This window comes from Blennius ocellaris (assembly GCF_963422515.1).
Source record: "Blennius ocellaris genome assembly, chromosome: 9".
NCBI lineage: Eukaryota > Metazoa > Chordata > Actinopteri > Blenniiformes > Blenniidae > Blennius > Blennius ocellaris.
The window spans coordinates 16,777,373-16,795,710 of NC_137658.1; the positions used below are offsets into that span (position 1 = coordinate 16,777,373).

At 39.2% G+C, this 18,338-nt stretch overlaps 1 protein-coding gene across 1 annotated transcript in view; it reads right to left on the reverse strand.

The window, feature by feature from the left end:
- gabra2b (gamma-aminobutyric acid type A receptor subunit alpha2b) overlaps positions 1–17,305 on the reverse strand; it is a gene marked incomplete at both ends in the record, with an annotated part of 31,655 nt that extends 14,350 nt beyond the window's left edge. The window contains 5 exons of the mRNA XM_080501842.1: positions 37–119; positions 828–1,048; positions 4,548–4,615; positions 13,810–13,925; positions 17,235–17,305. Of these exons, the coding sequence (XP_080357968.1) occupies positions 37–119; positions 828–1,048; positions 4,548–4,615; positions 13,810–13,925; positions 17,235–17,305 (559 nt within the window). The remainder of the gene's footprint in view (positions 1–36; positions 120–827; positions 1,049–4,547; positions 4,616–13,809; positions 13,926–17,234) is intronic.
- Between the last annotated feature and the right edge of the window lie 1,033 nt (positions 17,306–18,338).

Sequence of the window (18,338 nt, forward strand, 5' to 3'; positions counted from 1 at the left end):
GTTCCCTCAGGCACAATCATCATCAGAGTTACTCACAGCTGCCAAATTTTAGCGGACAGGAATGAAAGTCCATGGGGAAATCCTCCAGATGCATGGGGCACTCTGCATGCACAGTTAACCTGCATCCAGTTCACAGAGAATGAAGGAGACGTTGCAAACGCACGAGAAAGTAAACAGCACAGATTAGGCACCGACTCCAAATGAAAGAGAAGACCCGCAGAAGCCTCATGCACTATTCAAGACCCTTCCCCATCTGCAATGCCTTGAAACAAAAATAATTCACCTTAACTGTAATCAGCGGAGCAAAGTAAACAAGGCACTGCAGAGAGCAGCATGAATCACACGGTCTGTGTGTGTCTGTGGTGAGGCTGGTGGTGCGCTACGTGATAAGAATCTGCACTGTATTTATTATTAAAAACATTATTCCACCACTCCTAAATTAACTTGCAAATGTTTTGTCATTTGAAATCATCTGCCTGGAATAAGTGGTTTCAAAATGTCTTGTATCCAGGCAAACAGGGATGAAAAGATTTACAAGAAATGTGTCAAATTTGCTGGGGAAAAAAAAAAAAAAGGAAATATACTATGTGAATGCTGCCTCTGCACTTTACTACACTTTCAAAAGGATTTTTTTTTTTTTTTTTTTTTTTAAAGGTGCAGCATGTAGAATTTGTTTCATGCCACTACATGCAATCAGTGGCAGAAGAAAGTAATTTTAATGAATTTAAACAACAAAATATTGCATAATGTACCTTCAAATTGACTTGAGCTTTACATATAAAGTGTGATTTCTTTTACTTCGTATGTCGCTTCGTGTCTCGACTCACCTCATGGTGTACAGCAACGTCCCATCATCTTTGATCCTCAGCAGCTTGTTTGGCATGGTCATGTTATGAGCCACAGACTTTTTCCCGTTGTGGAAGAAGGTGTCGGGGGTCCAGATCTTACTCGCCATCAGGTTGTTGAGCGGCAAAATGTTCATTGGTCCCTGAAATTTCAACCTCTCATCCTTCCAGCTTTGTCGGAAGAAAACATCTATGGTGTACTCCTGAGGACAGAAAAGCAGAAAAGACCCTCAGTACTTATTCTGATGAAATGTGGAGCACGGATAAGACTTCTCACTACATACTACTAGAATGGATTAAGTCTGTAACTGAGGGATTCAGTGAGAATGTCACAATTTCAAATAACTGACTGTTCAATATTTAAATCGTATATAATCTGTTACAAGCATTGTTCCTCTTGTTGGTAATCCTCATATTTTAGATTGCAGTGGTAACTTATTTTCTAAGGCTAAAGATGGTATAGTGAAACTATTTATTGTACAAGCCATAAGTCAAAAGGTTCCACACTGGGAGCCTTTCTAAAAAAAAGTTATGTTTTCAGTGTCTCAGAGCACCATTGTCATGTTGTTTGGGGCCTTGTTAAATAAATGTTTCTGTCGCCGCTTGGGGCAGACCATAAAGTCTATCTATCTATCTATCTATCTATCTATCTATCTATCTATCTATCTATCTATCTATCTATCTATCTATCTATCTATCTATCAATCTATCTATCTATCTAACATGAGCTTTTGAATACTTGTAATTGCAGATATGCTTCAAAATCATTACTGTATTGGACTATTGGACAAAGTTTAGTGGAGTACATTGTTTTGGGGGTTTTTTTTCTCATGGACTGTCCGACCTGATTTTAGTTGTTGTATCTTGTCATCTTGCTTTGGTGCTCAGGAGGTGTGGGATAAAAAGCCCTAGAGTGTTTCTCACACAGTCCAGCCATACATTCTGTTTAAACTTGGTCTTGTCTTCTTGTATTTTCCCATGAATGACAATGCATTTCAACTTCTTCTCGTAAAGCATGAACTAAAACACAGTGCAGATTCCCTTGTCGTGTTCTTTGGGGGCCTACAACAAGCAGGTCTTCACAATTGACTTCACCTGCCACTGCTTTTAAGAAAAAAAGAAAAAAAAAACAAGAAAAGGATTCCCTGAATGGCCTTCTTTATTTGTCAAAGCTCCATCACGGTGAGGTCTGCACACTCTCCTGAGCCGGCTCTTTCGTGAGTTGGCTCCCGGGCCAAGACAACCCCTTGACCCACAATCCTCTGTTGTCAAAAGAGACCACACATGGGAAAGGATTCAGGGCAGAAAGCGCTGCGCTGTGAAATGTGTGTACGTGTGAGAGTGTGTGTGCTTGTGTGATTCACACGCAGCTTGCGAGGGTGAGATGCAGAGAGATGAATTCCTCCAGAGATTTTTTTTTTTTTCTCTCTTCTCCTTGTCACAGTTGTAAAAGCCTCTGACATTTAGATCTCAGGACAATGAAGGTGTCCAGTATAATACCGTCTAATTTAATTCCTTGGTGGCTCTGATAGTATGAGGATAAATCTGCTTTAGAGTTAGTTTTGGCTATCTTGACAGGCTGGCTATTTAAGCATTTACATAAAGCAGGAAAATAAGGGTGCAACAAATGAAGCGATGCAGGAAATACGAGCCATTCAAAGTGGATAGGAGACTCTCATTGTAAGCAAATCATTTCAGCTAAGCACTAAAGGTGAGATGAAACCTTTCCTGCTTGTTGTTTTCCATTGCAAATGATTCTGGTTCTAAAAGGCGAGTCGACATGTTTGATTTTGTCTTCAAATCCCATTCAAAGGTGATCCTATCGGTACATATCTTAAATAATGAAACAGCTGCTTTCTCTGTGCCACACACCTCTACACCTGGACAAAAAAAACAAACAAAAAAAAACATTATTATAGTTACTACTGCACTATGGCTTCATGTTGAGGCTCAGGTCTCTGTCCTTGTGTTTGTAACAGTTGTCACCTGTAGTCCAAAAACTTGTAGCAACATCGCAGGCCTTTATAAACACGTTAAAAAACTGACGTAATCCTCATTACAAAACATTTTTTCTCAAGATGTATGTGACATTGCCAGTTTTACAATATTTATTAGCATAAAATCCTCCAGGTATTTGGTATATCTTGGTATATTCGCCTCGTACTCCATACCAGATGGATGGATGGATAAAACCTATGTTGTTCTTCTGATGTCACATCATCCTCAATCTCCTGCAAATGTGTACACACTGTGATGTAAAGCCCTCGTTAAACCCACAACACCCAGCTCCTTAGAGAGTCGCTGCCTTATTTGCTAATTTTGTGCAATTTTTTTCACCATAAATATATTAAATGTTTATACTTGTTTTCTATACTTCAGTATCAAACAGGGGTTTGCAAGGGTGCTGGCCATGAATGAAGGTATCCCACATATTGTAATTGTGATATAATCTCACATTCGTTTGTCCTCTTTGTGTGGCGAAAGCTCATGTCAACAGACATAGCCACACTTTTTCTTTCCCTTTTGCTATTTCTAATTATTTCCTTTTGGCTTTTAGAGATCTTTCATAAATCCTGCAGACCACACAACAAGGGGCCGGCCTCAGCAATCAGCTGAATTGCTCCAGTGTCTGAATAAATCAATCACATCAGAAGGAAATATTTCATTTTCTTCCTCATTTTTTACGAGACAGCTGTCTGTGCTCGAGAAAACAAATCATGTGTTTTTAGGCCTCCTGCCCATTTTTTTTTTCCCAGGCCATATGTTCATTATACATGTGAAGAAGTCATAAAAATGCTTCAAATTGGAGCATAAATTGATGATTACTAACCCATGGATATTTCTCCCCAATGGCTAGATTGCATCTGTGATTTTGACCTCATTGTGTTTGTCTTACTTCTTAGGTTATGAGCACTAATGGCTGCAGCAAAGACACACTGTGATAAGACACACCCCTGCCAGTGAAACTGAAGGGGAAAAAAAAAAATCTTTTCCTGTCGGCTGTTTGTTTGTCTGTCCATCTGTTTATCCGAGGGATATATTTAGAAGCAGGAATCAGGAGATATTTAACTGACATTGAGTGCACAGGTCACCCTATGGGAGAGTGACTCAATCACTGTTGGTAATCTGGCTACAAAAAAAAAAAAAAAAAAAAAATTCAGTCTTTATCCTAATATGTCTGTGTCTTAGACCTGCTCCCGCTTAAGTGGTGGTTTGTGTTCAGCTAAGAGCCTCCTGATTAGCATATCTTTCAGAGGCCAGTGCATTGAACATCCAGGGTTTTCATTATTCAATCAATACATCAATCACTGGGAAAATGGGTCCCGGACAATAGAAAGGACGCTGTTGATATGACGTGAAAGGTGGGCGAATGTTTCCGAATGATAAACAGGGATGCCCAGGATAAACAAAGGAGTGACTGGAATAACAAGAAGACTTTCAATAATTTATAAGATGAAAATTGTCAGATGAATAGACATTGTGCCGTAGTGAGGATTACTCGTCCTACTTCAGTGAGCAGAGAGGGGGGGAAAACACAAAACAAAGTGATGCGATTACAAGTGTAGGAGAAGCCATAATAATGCTAAAAATAAAGCAACAGAGGCATTTTTGTTCCTTTTAAAGGGGAGCAGGGAGCGTTATTATTCACAACAACAGAAACAATAAGTCAAACACAGTATCAAACCCAAAGTCTTTGCTCACCATGTCTGTGTCTGAAACTGGTCCAAAGCTGGTGACGTAGATGTTGGTCTTCACCTCAGTTACCCTGTCTGGAGAAGAGAAGACAAGTCAGAGGGACCAAGACACCAAGAAACAAAGCTCAAATACCCCCCCCCCAAAAAAAAAAAAAAGCCAGCTCTGATGTAGGAATGGGGGTCGTGCATAGATTCCTGCAAACCTTTCACAGAAACATAAAACAGCCAGGAGAGCATTTTGTGATGGAGGTTTTTACAATCTGTTTAACATGACATCTTAAATACTGGAACAATGTCCTGAAAGTGTCGAATTACTCTTTGAAGAGCCCATCATCTGCAGTGGATAATATCAAATCAATAACAAACTGTGGAGAAATCTGTCTGCACAAGGACACAAGCACAAGGCTGAAGGTCAAGAGTGAATGCTGGTGATCTTCAAGCCCTCAGGCAGCACTGGAATAAGAACAGACACGACTCTGAGCTGGAAACCACTGCATTGACTCAGGAACACAACCTGAAACCACTGTGTGGAAGAACATGTCATTCTCGGAAAACATCCCATGCAAACACGTGTTTTATTGATAACGCTGTCCATCTTGGAGGGAAAAGTGAATTCATATTGAACTGAGGCAGACTGGAAAACTCATCATCCAATCATCATCCAGCTTGGTATGTAGAACCTGCAGCTCTCGTGGTATGGGGGTTACATTAGTGTCGACAGCCAGATCCTGAACAAAGCAAGCTGGATTGCAAGACGATTCAATAAGAACAGAATGAGTGACAATGAGAGTTTTTGGACAATGTTAACACAAACACAATCAGCCAGAAACTGTTCATCTTGGAATGACTGGATGGAGCACTGAGAAGCTAAAAAAATGAGGAGTTCGCTGTGTTGTTGAATGAAATTATCATATATATTGCAGGGTTACAGCACATACTTCTGAATTTTAAAAAAAAGAAGAAGAAGAAGCAGGAAATAAAGATGCAATATAGGAGATGAGATGATCAGTCAGGAAATCTGAATTTGAATAAGTCAAAATCTGAGGGAGAACACAGAAAATAGCTTTTAATACAGTGTGGTATCAAAAGTCGTAGACTTTCTCGTGCACTCTGAAATCTTTTTTGCTGCTCTGTTTCTGGAATCTGATGTGATTTTTTTTTTTAATGTTTACTTTAAATTCTGCTTTATAGATTTTGCTTTAAGGTGACATTTTTCTGACCCTGTCAGTCAAATACAGTAGAAATGTTTTTATTTTTTGGTACTGGCGCAACATTCTGGTGTCTCAACCTCTAGTGCTACCAGATGGCATGTAAAGGTATATTTTGATATATGCTGTAAGTAATAATACAGTAGTGAATCACATTGCACGCTGTAAACTTATTGATGAGCATAAATAAAAAAATACCAGACGAAAGATAACAATCATGAGAGAATCGTTGCTGTATCTACAATTTTGGTTCTAAATCCATGGTTCTATGCTGCGCTGTGAGACAACCTGCAACGTAATCCTGACAGCATCTCAACAATCTTTGCGCCACGCTTCACATGTATTCAGATTACAGCTGCACGCATGTGGCACTACAGCGTAATCTAATTTCAGTGATAGCAACCTGACGCTGTCTCGGAGCTGCTGTGAACCCAGCAGGTCCTGAAACTGCTGCCTCTAATTAAAAACAATCATCTGGATAAACATGAATACACTGCATTTATCACGGTGGACAGCTGTGACAGTGAGCTCGCATCAGAGATGCAAATGCAAGTGGATTTTTAAGAAGTTTCCAGTGTCATCAAACAGGCAAGAAGCAATTCTTAGCTCGACTATATGCAAATAGAAAAACAGACGGTGTTTGGAATATGCAGCGGTATTATATAGGTAAAATGTGAACAATCAGGATTCTATGTATTTTCAGTTTGTCTCCCTTTACCATTCACACATTGTGTTCAGCTCACCTATACAACCTAAATTCACGACCGCCTCACACAGCGTTCAGTTTTATTGAACTAAAGCGACGCAAACGCTTTGTTTCTAAGCGTATAAAATTTGTCCTAAATGTTCACACTGATGCCACAGATAGGAACTTGGCGCGGCCTGCTGTGTTTGCTGTTGGACTGATAGTGTGCCTGCGCTGCTGCTGCTGCTGCATCGGGTCCATTTGCTTTTCACTACACTCTGTCTCTTTCAATAATTACTGAAGCTCAATCTCTCACGCTTGGTCAATTCAGAAAGCTTTCACGTTTTACTCCACACTCGGCTCTACGCCACAAACAGCATCTTACATGCCGTCTAAAGAGATCATTACTCTTGGTAAAGTGCTCTCATGTATGGCGAGGTGAGCCTCCATCCACGTTGCTCCATCAGGACACGGTATGGAAGTGGTTTATAATGGAGCTCGGGCTTCACAAAGTAATCTCCTCACTGTTTTTTTTTTTGCTTTTTACTCTGCAACTGCACACAAAGAATTGTGTTCTTTCTGAATCTTTACTTTTATCTCCCATAATTTTAAATTAAAAAAAATAAAAAAATCACTAAACATCGTATTAGTACAAGATTGATGAATTGAAACTAAACAGTAAATCACAGGCTGTTGTGTTCTTCTCTAGTTCTTGAAGTGATGTAAATCATGACGGACCCCTCGGCTGCTGGGCAATAGGTTCAATCCATTTAGAAAGATATACAGCCGGGTGTATTTTATAACACAGGCAGGGGTCTTGGTATGTGAATAAGCCTGATTTAAATGGATCTTCTTTTCTTTATTTTTTTTATTTTTTTTATACCCTTGCACATGGGGCCCTCCATTAGTTTGATTTATTTATTTTGTTGACGCACACAAGAAGCTGCACCTCAGTAGAAAGCATGTCTGACACTAAATGCCGTCTTGCTGTGTTTCTTCTTCCTGTAAAAAGGCACTCTGGGTTTCACCACAACACACACAGGCTCCCAATTTACTTGAGATTGCGCATATGGAAAAGATGCAGATCAGTTTCATGAAGTATTTTATATATGCACAGCAGCCATGTATACACTAGACCCTTCAGAAAGTTGAGTCACATAAAACTGTGCTTTGAGGGCTCATCATCATCATCATCACATAAGCATGTCGTGTATGAGAATAATGCTCAATTCTTTAAATGTTCAGAATAATAGATTTAGAAAATTAATACTTCAATTGAATTTGTTTATTGTTTATTTAATTCTGCATGCTGAAACTCCAGTTAGTAGAGTATATTAAGTATTATAAACCAGTATAATACGTCTCAGATAGTTTAGTATTATATAGTATTGTATGGAAAACATGATTCTATGATTTTAAATGTTTATTGTTTTAAAATGTTAAACTCTTTAAAGCTAAGGCTTTTTTAAGTAGTATAGTATAGTATACTATAGTGTATGGTACAGTCCAGTATGGTGTAGTCTGATGTAGTACAGTAAAATATATTTTAATGTATGGTCACCTACAGTAGTTTATAGTATATGTACAATATAGTGTTTTGATATTTTAGTACGTACTGATTATATGATGTTTTAAATGATTGAAACACCTGCTTTGCTTTCTGTTGTTTTATATTGAGCATGTTGTAACCATGGTTACAATAGTATTGTATCATATGTCGGCGCTCGCTCCCATCAGCAATTAATACAAATATAATTTGATGTGAACTCTTGGGAAGTTCTGCCTTCAACCAGAGATGTCTGCTTTGCATTGGTGTGCGTGTGTGTGAGTGCGTGTGTATGAGTGCGTGTGTGAATGGGTGAATGTGATTCACAGCGCTTTGGGGGCTGCTCAAGGAAAGGCTGGATTTCTAAGAACATGTGAAAAAAGATGAGTAATGTACGACTTGTGAACATGTGTTCTTGATGTTGTGAGTATAACATGAATCTCCTCAAGGTATGAATTATGAATGAAACAATAAAATGCTTTTTCATTCTGGATTTTTTTCCCTGCATGACAAGCTTTGAATAAAGTGTAATAAAAATGAAAAACATGATCATTCCAACTTTTTTTTTAAGCAGTACTCATTTTTGATCAAAGTCTAGTATTACTGTTCCTTTGTACAAATAAATGATATTTACTATTCTACCAATCGTGAACAAATATCACTGATCTTTTTATATACATTCAGTTCCAACAGTTAGATGCAAATATAAGGATCCTGGTAGATTATTTTTTCAGTGCATATATATTATTGTGGTTTAGTATTGTGATAACTATATGATTTGCGATAAACACAAACACATAAGTGAATGATGTTGATGTCTTTGTGCTTGGACAGATAACAGGTTTACTTTTTGTTTGTGATTTGTTGCATTCGTGTGTCTGTAGTTTATGTTCCGTGAATAATCTGAGTAGAAATCTCTTTTCCACATCCTCTCCCCCCCCTGGCTCGGTTTCCTGCACTGACTGCTGCTTGTTGTGAATCCACTGTATATGTAAATGTAGCCTTGTTGACATTTGTCATATGAAATTCCTGATGAAGGTTGCCCGATTCAATCAGTTTATCATCAGCACTGACACTGGGCAGGTGGTGATTTTTTTTTTTTTTTTTTATGGTGGGATTGCATCGTGATAGAATACGCCGACCCCGCGTCAAATAAGCCACAACAACAACAAAAAAAGACAAGTGTGTGGAAAAACTAAATCCGCCACCCAAATGACAAGCCCCATTCTATTTGCATGGTGAAACATAAAACACGGTGGAACAAATCCACCAGTAAAAACTGACTCCACTTTTGCAGGAGCAAAGCTCGGAAAGCACAGCCCTGAGGGAAAATACGCATTTAAAAATACCAAGAGTGCACTTAATGCCTGCAGACATGAGGATACTTATTTATGGGAACAAGGACAATACCTAAAGTTCATTTATTCAGCAGGAACAGTCATAAACACGTGCTTCTCATATAATCTGAATCATTTGGTACAGATGGGCCTGCTGAACCATGTTTAATTGGTGAAGTACAACCTGCTTGTTTTAGGGACTGTGCATTCCACTGTGCTACTAACCAAATGTCAAATTAACTCTCCCCAGTTTGGGGAGCGACAAAGAGCATCCGCAAAAAAATAAAAACCCAACGCTGGATGACTACAAGTTAAGATTGTGTAAAACTACCAGCTTCCTTCTCTTCACTGCAACACAAACGTGGTTTAAAAAAACCAACATGAAATCGCACAACTCCCCTCTCACAGCGATCAAAGCTACTTCACCAGCAGCAACCAAATGCAAGGCCGCCTACTTAGACCCAGTTTTCAAGTCATAACCCCAAAACTTTCATTTTTAGGCGCCCGTTTACATGACAACGGTTGATGCTGGACATCTTAAGGAGTTTCATCAGTAAAAGTAACAGGAACATCTCCCACGTTGCTTCCTTCACAAACTGCACCCTGAGTAAGCAGACCAGATGCCACAGTAAACATTAGAGTATATCTACCACACTTTTTTTTTTTTTTTTTTTTTTAAAGAAACAGAGTGAATGAAAAGGACAGGGCTGAGCCAAAACCCTTTCATTTCTAAAACCAAAACCATTTTCTGAAATGTTTGGTCTCACTTTTAACTTCAAACCTCATAATATCTCAGCAGGTGTGTGCGGGAAATGTAGATTGATTCAACTTTGAAAAAATGCTTTAAAATAATTGGATTTCGATTTAACCTGTTCTTCAGAAATAAACCTGTCCTGTGCACTTTTACCAATTCCCTTTGTTTCTGAATGCCTTTTATTTTTCACTTTCGTTTCGAACAGAGACCAAAAAATAAATAAAATAAAAAGCCTTGTTGACATGAAACTGTGGCTTCATGCATTTTCAGAGGTCGCCCCCTGTTGACATAAGGTGCAGCTCTGAGCACGAACTGGTAGCAGGATAACACTTCTTTTTTTTTTTTTTTTTTCTGAGTGGAAAAACAAATTAGTAGAAGAAGTGTGAATGTGAACAGAAGTGAGCGGCCTTGCACTCACAGTGATGATGATGCAGGAGCAACTGTGCTTTCTGCGCTCACTACGCAGACTGGCTCGACTTCACTGGAAATGACAAAGAACCAATTGATGCATTTTAAAAGAGCACATGAAATGCGAGAAGTATGAAAACTCATCGTGGGATTAAAGCAGTTTGGATTGCGATTCAGTCGACACAACAGAAGGAAAATATCTTTTTTTTTTTTATTGTAAAAGCAACAAATCTCACTGTGGTCAGATTGTGTTCTATTCTTTAATGGAATTAATTAAATAATTAATAATTAATTGTACAAACACAGTTGCTGCTATTGTTTTTCCCCCCTCTTCAAACCTTCTTGCAGTCCCGAAGGAACATAGGGTTCGTCTTGAAAACTTCTGCCCGAGATTCATCCTCCGTCTTTGTTATTAAGCATTAAATCAAACTATTATTTTGTACAGTATAATGCAATCCCCAGCCTCAGCACTGCGACCATGTCTACCTCAGTGAGCAGTTTTGGCATTTTGGCCCCATCTGGGTTATTTTTAGGCTCCAGCTTGAGTTCCTGTTATTTTGTCCCCACGTGAAGCCGTCCAGAACAGCTGCTTTCAAGAGGAGGAAGAGGAACATTTTTTTTTTTTGAGGAAGGCCACAATTTTTCAAAGATGTGCTCTGTACGTACAGCGTGTACATATATGTGCAGCCGGGCTTTGAAGGAAACGACTGAATGTTTGATGATTCATACGCTGAAAGAAGAGTACATTAAATGCATTGGAGTTCAGCCCCATTTTTTTTTTCTCTCTCCCTGGCCCGCTACTTGAACCATGAAAACCGTCAAAGGGACGGACTCTTTATCCCTGAATATAGTGCATGTATGAGTGAGCACGCTCATGCAGCTGTGATGAGGCTCTTCTTCAGTCATTATAAACATGTTATAAACCAAAGTCCATTGGAGCGTTGACGTGTTTTCTCCCACAGATGAGACATATATGTCTAATGCGTGCGCGATGTGGAAAATTGCATCTGATGTCATTTTGCGCTTCTTTTTCGGCGGCCCGTCCTGTGGTTTAGTCCCTCTGTACATTAATGGCTGCAGCGTGGGAACGGCTCTCTGAGCGGTGAGGGGCTGGGCCTCCGCTGGGGTTAAATCTGATAAAAATGTATGGGCTCGCAGTTCTGTGGCACACTTGAAAGCATCTAATTGATGTTTTTAATGTTTTATTTAAGTATTTTATTTCAGATCGCTGATCTCGTGGAAGTCTGTCTTCGACGCTGGTTCGCAGTTTGTAGACTTTCTCAATCAAAATTCCAAATAAATTTGCTTTAGATCCAATTCAAACCATTGGGAATGTCATAATGCCATTTATAACTGCACTAAAGAGCAGCGATAGGACGTGATAATCAGCTTCTTTTTTTCCCTTTTTTTTTTCCACCCAGTAAACACGCTTGCGGCACTAAAACTGTAGGTCCAGTTGAACAGGCTGAACACTGCCAAGCCAAAGGAAGTCTGTCCCCCATATGGCAGCTCCTGGGCTGGGCTGATGGCCCCAGGAATTAGAATTTCAAATGGCACCAAATCCTGAGGGAGGAGCTCAGCTTTGGGGGTGAGGGGCCAGCTGGAAATGAGATGCCAAACATGGAGGATAATGGGAGAGGTGAGGAGGAAGAGAGTCGTGCTGTGGAGGAGAAGATGCTCCTCCAATACCCAGACGCCGACACCATCTTCTGTGTGTGAAGTGAACGTTTCTTTTTTAAGTCGCTCATGTTTAAATACTGCAATTATGAATTTCCAAAGCAATTAGTGCACCAATAGCAAATTAACTGCTTTATATATGTAGTATTAATATTATGAGTGTTTCATTTTGATCTCAGAAAATAAAAATTGGTTTGATGAACTGAAGAACCCAATACTGAAATAACAAAAACCTTGATACCTGAATCTGTTCACATCCTATTTCAGAAATTCTCAAAGGATTATCAGGAATATACATTCTTGAAATATCTTTAGGTAACCCATTGGTGTTTTGTTTGCAGTGTGGGGGGGCCACGGCAGGGACCGTCGGGGGGGAGGGAGGGGTGCTTTTTCTCAGTATTACTTTTTTTCTTTTTTTTTCCTGCTAAGGAAATTCTGATATCAACAAGAAGTGAAGAAAAGTACTATGAAAAATCATAAAATAAGTGTTTCAGTTATGACAGTTACAAGCCATATAAACAGATACAGTCTACCATAAATCATATAATTTATGTTTCTGAAAGTTTTTATGTCATCATTCAATGAATTCTTATATTTTATATTTTCCATTTTCTTTGTTCTTTGTTCTTTTTATACATGTTCAAGATAAAGGTCAATCAATCAATCAATCAATCAATCAATCAATCAAGCAGTCAATCTAAATCATAAGTGTTAGTTAAGGGGCTACATGAATCCCAATATGGTAAAAATAGTGCCATAATAACCTTTAAATTTAATAATAAACGATGAACAAAATCAATTTAGTGCAACCAACTTCCTCTGATTTTGAAGGAAGTTGCTTTTGTTGTCTTATAGTACATAATTAATGCTTCGTGTTCTTCCTTTACCAGTCTTGACAAAGTTGAGACAAAGTTAACAATCTTTAGTCGATAAATAGTAGGCAAGTACAAAAAACAAACATTAGTATTGAAGCAAAATGTAACATTACTAATCTATCTATCTGGAGTTCCAAAAACCAAAACATGACGTTACTGTAAGTGGTCACCGTAGCATACCAAAAACATCGAGCATGCGGCTGTTTAATGAAGACATATATCAATAATGGCCAGGACAGAGTTTATTACCTGGTGTCTTTGAGAAACTTAACTGTGTGAACAATTAAGTTGATTCCTGCACATTCCTGGAGAGGCTGCTACATGCCAGACAATCAGCCATATTGTTATATATTAATATTGCTTGACAACGATGTATACAACATTAAAGCGCCACAGGTCAACTCTGGAGTTTTTGCCGCAAGATCTGACGCACTCAGTATGAATATTCCAGAAAAACTCAAGCATGAGCTGAACTCTCTGCAGGGTGATGTGGCCATTTTAGCTGCTGTTACTTTCCAGGAAGTGGAGTGCAAGTTATATAATCTAAATGTTTTGTGGACAGAGTGTGTTTGTCAGTTTACTCCAGAGGGGACTGCTGCCAAAGGTTATTGGTACTACAAAAGCTGATGTTAAATGAAGTGTTCTCACTTCAAATGAGCCATCAACCTTTATAAAAATGTAAAAAAAAAAAAAAGAAAAGAGGGACACGTGTCATTTCATAACAGTTTTCCAAGTAGATTGCATAAACTGTAAAACTTCCCAGCACATTGTCTTCTTACCTCCCAGACCAGGCCGTAGACGGTTGTCATATCCATCGAGCAGGCTGTCCAGGATGCGTGTGAACAGGGTGATGTTGTTTTTGAAGGCATCAGATGTGGAATCAGCATTCACTGATCTGGTTGGCAGACATACAAAAGCAAACGTGACCGGCTAGGCCGACATGTCAACAAACTGGGATCCGATCACATTTTAAATAGATATGGATTTCCTCAGAGGCTTGTTTTACAAAAAGCAAAGGGGTCGTTATTATCTGGCAAAGACCCCATACATAAACCCCCTTACACACACACAAACATGCACAATGTGTCTCATCCACATGGATGACCCAGTTCAAGGCAGAACATTTGAGAGCCATCTGATCTTGGAGCCAAAACACAACTGAATATGCAAATGTAATCAGAGCAAAGATTCATGGTAAATAAATTCAGATAAGGTCCTACATTAAAGCTCAGCTTAGTCACCACTGTTGACAGCTCATGTGTAACAGCCTCAGGTTGGGGGCATATTTTCCTTGAAGCTGTCAATGAGAATACAATATTAACCACTTTCTTTTTTTGTTTAGTACACATGCCTCCAATTAACAAGTGTTGGATTAGTGTAGTCTACTTCTCACCTCACACACTAGAAACATTTCACTTTTAATTTCCAAGACTTCTGCACTGTGACTGCTTCACTCACAACGCCTGAATGCTGCATGTTGTTCAGCTCTGTTAGCACAAAAAAATTATGTGAATTATAAAATCTGCATCAGCATGGGGAGGAAAAACAACCTGAACTTTCAAATGTGTCTGTATACATAAACCATAGCTGTTATTTGTCCAGGTCCGCGTGTGCTGCTAACGCTAGCCCGCTAGCTGACACTTTGTACATGAGCTTAGGAGCCAGTCAAGACTTTTCTTGTGTAATACAACATTACAAACAGGGACATTTTCCCAATAATAAAATCATGTTGTAAAAACTTTGTTGAAATAATATTTTGAGGAGAAATTTTCCTTGTACCTTGCAGCTAAAGTCCCCACTAACTATTGGCGGCGAACTAGCATCCATGCTAACGTTGATAACAAACGCTTCATGTGTGAGAAAGGTGGTGGTTTCTATGTTTAGTTAAGAAATAAGATGGTTTCCCCATATAATATATGGTGAACCTAAAGATATTCATTATCAGTGACATAATTAATTTCATTCATAGTATTTTTTTTTGGCCAATTTTATGTGCAAATCAAAATGTGTTATGTTAAGAAAGAATGTGTCCGCCCCCCATTCACAATATTTATAGACTTATTTTTGTCTGCTTCTTTATCTTGCATTTGCATTGAAGTTTGTCAATGGACACGAGGCATCTTTCCATTATAAAAATTTACATAACTTGCTGAGTTGTTAATTTATTTTGAAGCAATTTCGTTTGACACATGCTAGTAGTGCGTTGAAGACATAGGATGCTATACACATACAAATCTCTTGAGTCATGACAGTAATGTTTCTTGATTACATTTAACATTCATCCATCTATCTTCTATTTCCCTTTTTAGATAAGTCCCCAATTTATATTTTATACTGTCGCAGTGACAATATGTGCAATGAATGAATATCTGAGACTTTGTATCAGAACTCAGTACTCCGATTTTAATTACAAATATCACAAATATGATATAATGCTGAGGGGTGTCATCAGCTGTCACACCCTTCTCAGTCACGGTGTTATAAGTAACATTTAAAATTGAAATTGCTCTGACTAATATCCCAGAGCAGGGTGACAGAATAATAATAACAATAACACAAAAGTGCAAGGAAATGGCATCCCATAAGTCCTTGCTCTATCCCACCTGACAGCACCAATGGCATCGTCCACTACAATATATTTTATTATCATCATACTTGATGTAGTTGTATATATATATGGATGGATGGATGGATGGATGGATGGATGGATGGATGGATGGATGGATAGATAGATAGATAGATAGATAGATAGATAGATAGATAGATAGATAGATAGATAGATAGATAGATAGATAGATAGATAGATAGATAGATAGATAGATAGATAGATAGATAGATTCAACATAACCAAGTTATTTATTAGAATATTTAAGGTAGCACATCAGAACCTATTGTTTAAGTTTCTCTCCTGACTGATTCTATTTAATATTCTCTGCTCACGTCAATCCATTTATGATTGTATCTATTTATCCATCCACTTTATTCACAATAAGACCGTGGGGGCTGGAGTCTATGCCACAGTGATGGACAGGTCACCAGTTCATCACAAGTCTAACACTGGGAGGCAGACAAACATCTACACAGCTCCCACCTGCAGGCAGTTCAGAGTCACCAATTAAGCCAACAAGCATGTGATTGGATTGCGGGAGGCTATTGAGGAAAAAAAAAGACACAGGGAGAAAACATGCATAGGAAGGACCTAAACAGGCGAACCACTGCACCGCTGTGTGGCACTGGGTTTTGAGCCAGGTCAATAAAGAACAAATACTGTTTAAATATTATCCAATGATTTCATGAATGCAATTAAAATCCATGCAACTACCTTAAAAACATATAGATTTTCATGTTTTTTTCCAAGCCTTTTAAGATGCATAATGGTTTCAAATGTAGATTATTCTTATTTTAAATATAACACAGAAACTGTAATAATATTCTCAATGACTTATTCCCCCCTCCCACCAAACTCTGCCAGTGTGACAGTGATCCAAACATGGACAAAAGTGATGCCTTTACTTGTTTTGTTGCTTTTCCAACTGTGATATATCAAAATGCCTCGTGTGGAAGGGAGAAAAAAAAGGCCACAGCATCACAAGTCAATGAGGCTGTCTGAGACAAGTTTTTTTAGAATCAGTGGGATCCTGAAGCCTCGGGGGATTTTTTTCCACTGGCCTTATTTAAATCTATCCCCTCCTCCTCCTTCACCCCAGACAGGGGATGCTTCCTCCCTTTGTCAACACAGTACCTTGGTGTAAGCAGCTGAATGACCTGATCTGTCACTCTGGCCTATATTAAGAAGACACCTTCGCACCAAACGTGATAATGTGCGATGTCCTCAGATGGAACAGCATGCAGGCTTAACACAGTGCAGCAGGGTGGACACATTTTCACACATAAGTGAGCATAAGAGATTTTTTTTTTCCTTCCTTATTTTAAACAAAACATAATTTCAGTGGATGATGCAATTTGACCACGACAATAACATGTATAGGAATGTACCATTTTAAATAGACCAATGCAGGAAACCATAGAAGAATAGAGGATCTTGCAACAGTTGCACTCTCAACAAAACCTGCATGCTCCTTTTCCTTTTATCCTTTTTATGAATCTGTTTAGGGGAGGGTGGGAAATTCCTCCAGTGGGGGGTCTGCCTCAGGAGGCAAAGTGTGTGTGATCCTCAGCCCATTTGAGGGAGGGGGGGTCTCACCTGGTTTTCCAGAGGGCTGCGAGAGCCAGCAGACAGATGAGGAGTGAAGGAGCGCTCTCTCTGCTCCACATGGCTGCTTCAACACCTACACACACACACACACACACACACACACACACACACACACACACACACACACACACACACACACACACACACACACACACACACACACACACACACACACACACACACACACACACACACACACACACACACACCGTATTGGATGGATGAGGCTCAGTTTTAACCGGCTTGACATGCCTGTGGATTTAAACCTGACCTGTGCAGACATAAAGGCCTGCAGATCCATGCATGCATGAAATACTGATTTCTGGGGATTCCCCTTCAGCGCGCAATAAATAGATAAATAAATAAACAAATAGGGGGGGGGGGGGGGGTGAGAGGGACAGGGGGGGAGGAAGAAAAGAAGCGGCAAAGACAGCTCCTGACAGTAATTAGTATTCACTGACACGTCCCACGCCTTCACTCCCTGAACATTACTGTTACCAGAAATATGAGATCAAGGCGATCTGAAGCCACATTCACGCGATCAAAAAAAAACAACCGATTCATATATCGTAAATAACAGCAGCAACATCTGGAGATCTAAATCTAATAATCTAATTTAAAAAAAAGACATAATATAAGGAGCTATAAGAGAAAATAACGGCACAGGCATGCAGCTCCTCTCCCACGCTTTTCCCCTCGCCGATAATAATGGCCTTAATAATAAACACGCATGGAGCGCGTCTTTTGTGTGCGCGCAAGAAAAAGAAAAAAAAAAAAAGAGGAAAAAAAACAAAAAAAAACTCACCTCAAGTCTGATAAGTACCTGCTGCAGCTGCAATCGTCGAGGATGCTTTGTGAAAGTTAAAGGCGATTCCCGGCGCTCTCCTGTTTTAGTGAAGCTGAACGAGTGCAAGAGTGACATGAGAACAAAGATGCGAGCCTGGAGAAAATCATAGTCCCAGTAGGCAGCAACAGCAGGAATGCAAAGCAAATACACTGTCTGTCATGATCTGCCCTCTATTCTCTCTATTTTATATATAGATATATCTACAAGGAGGAGTGGGGGGGGGGGGGGGGGGGGGGGGGTAGTAT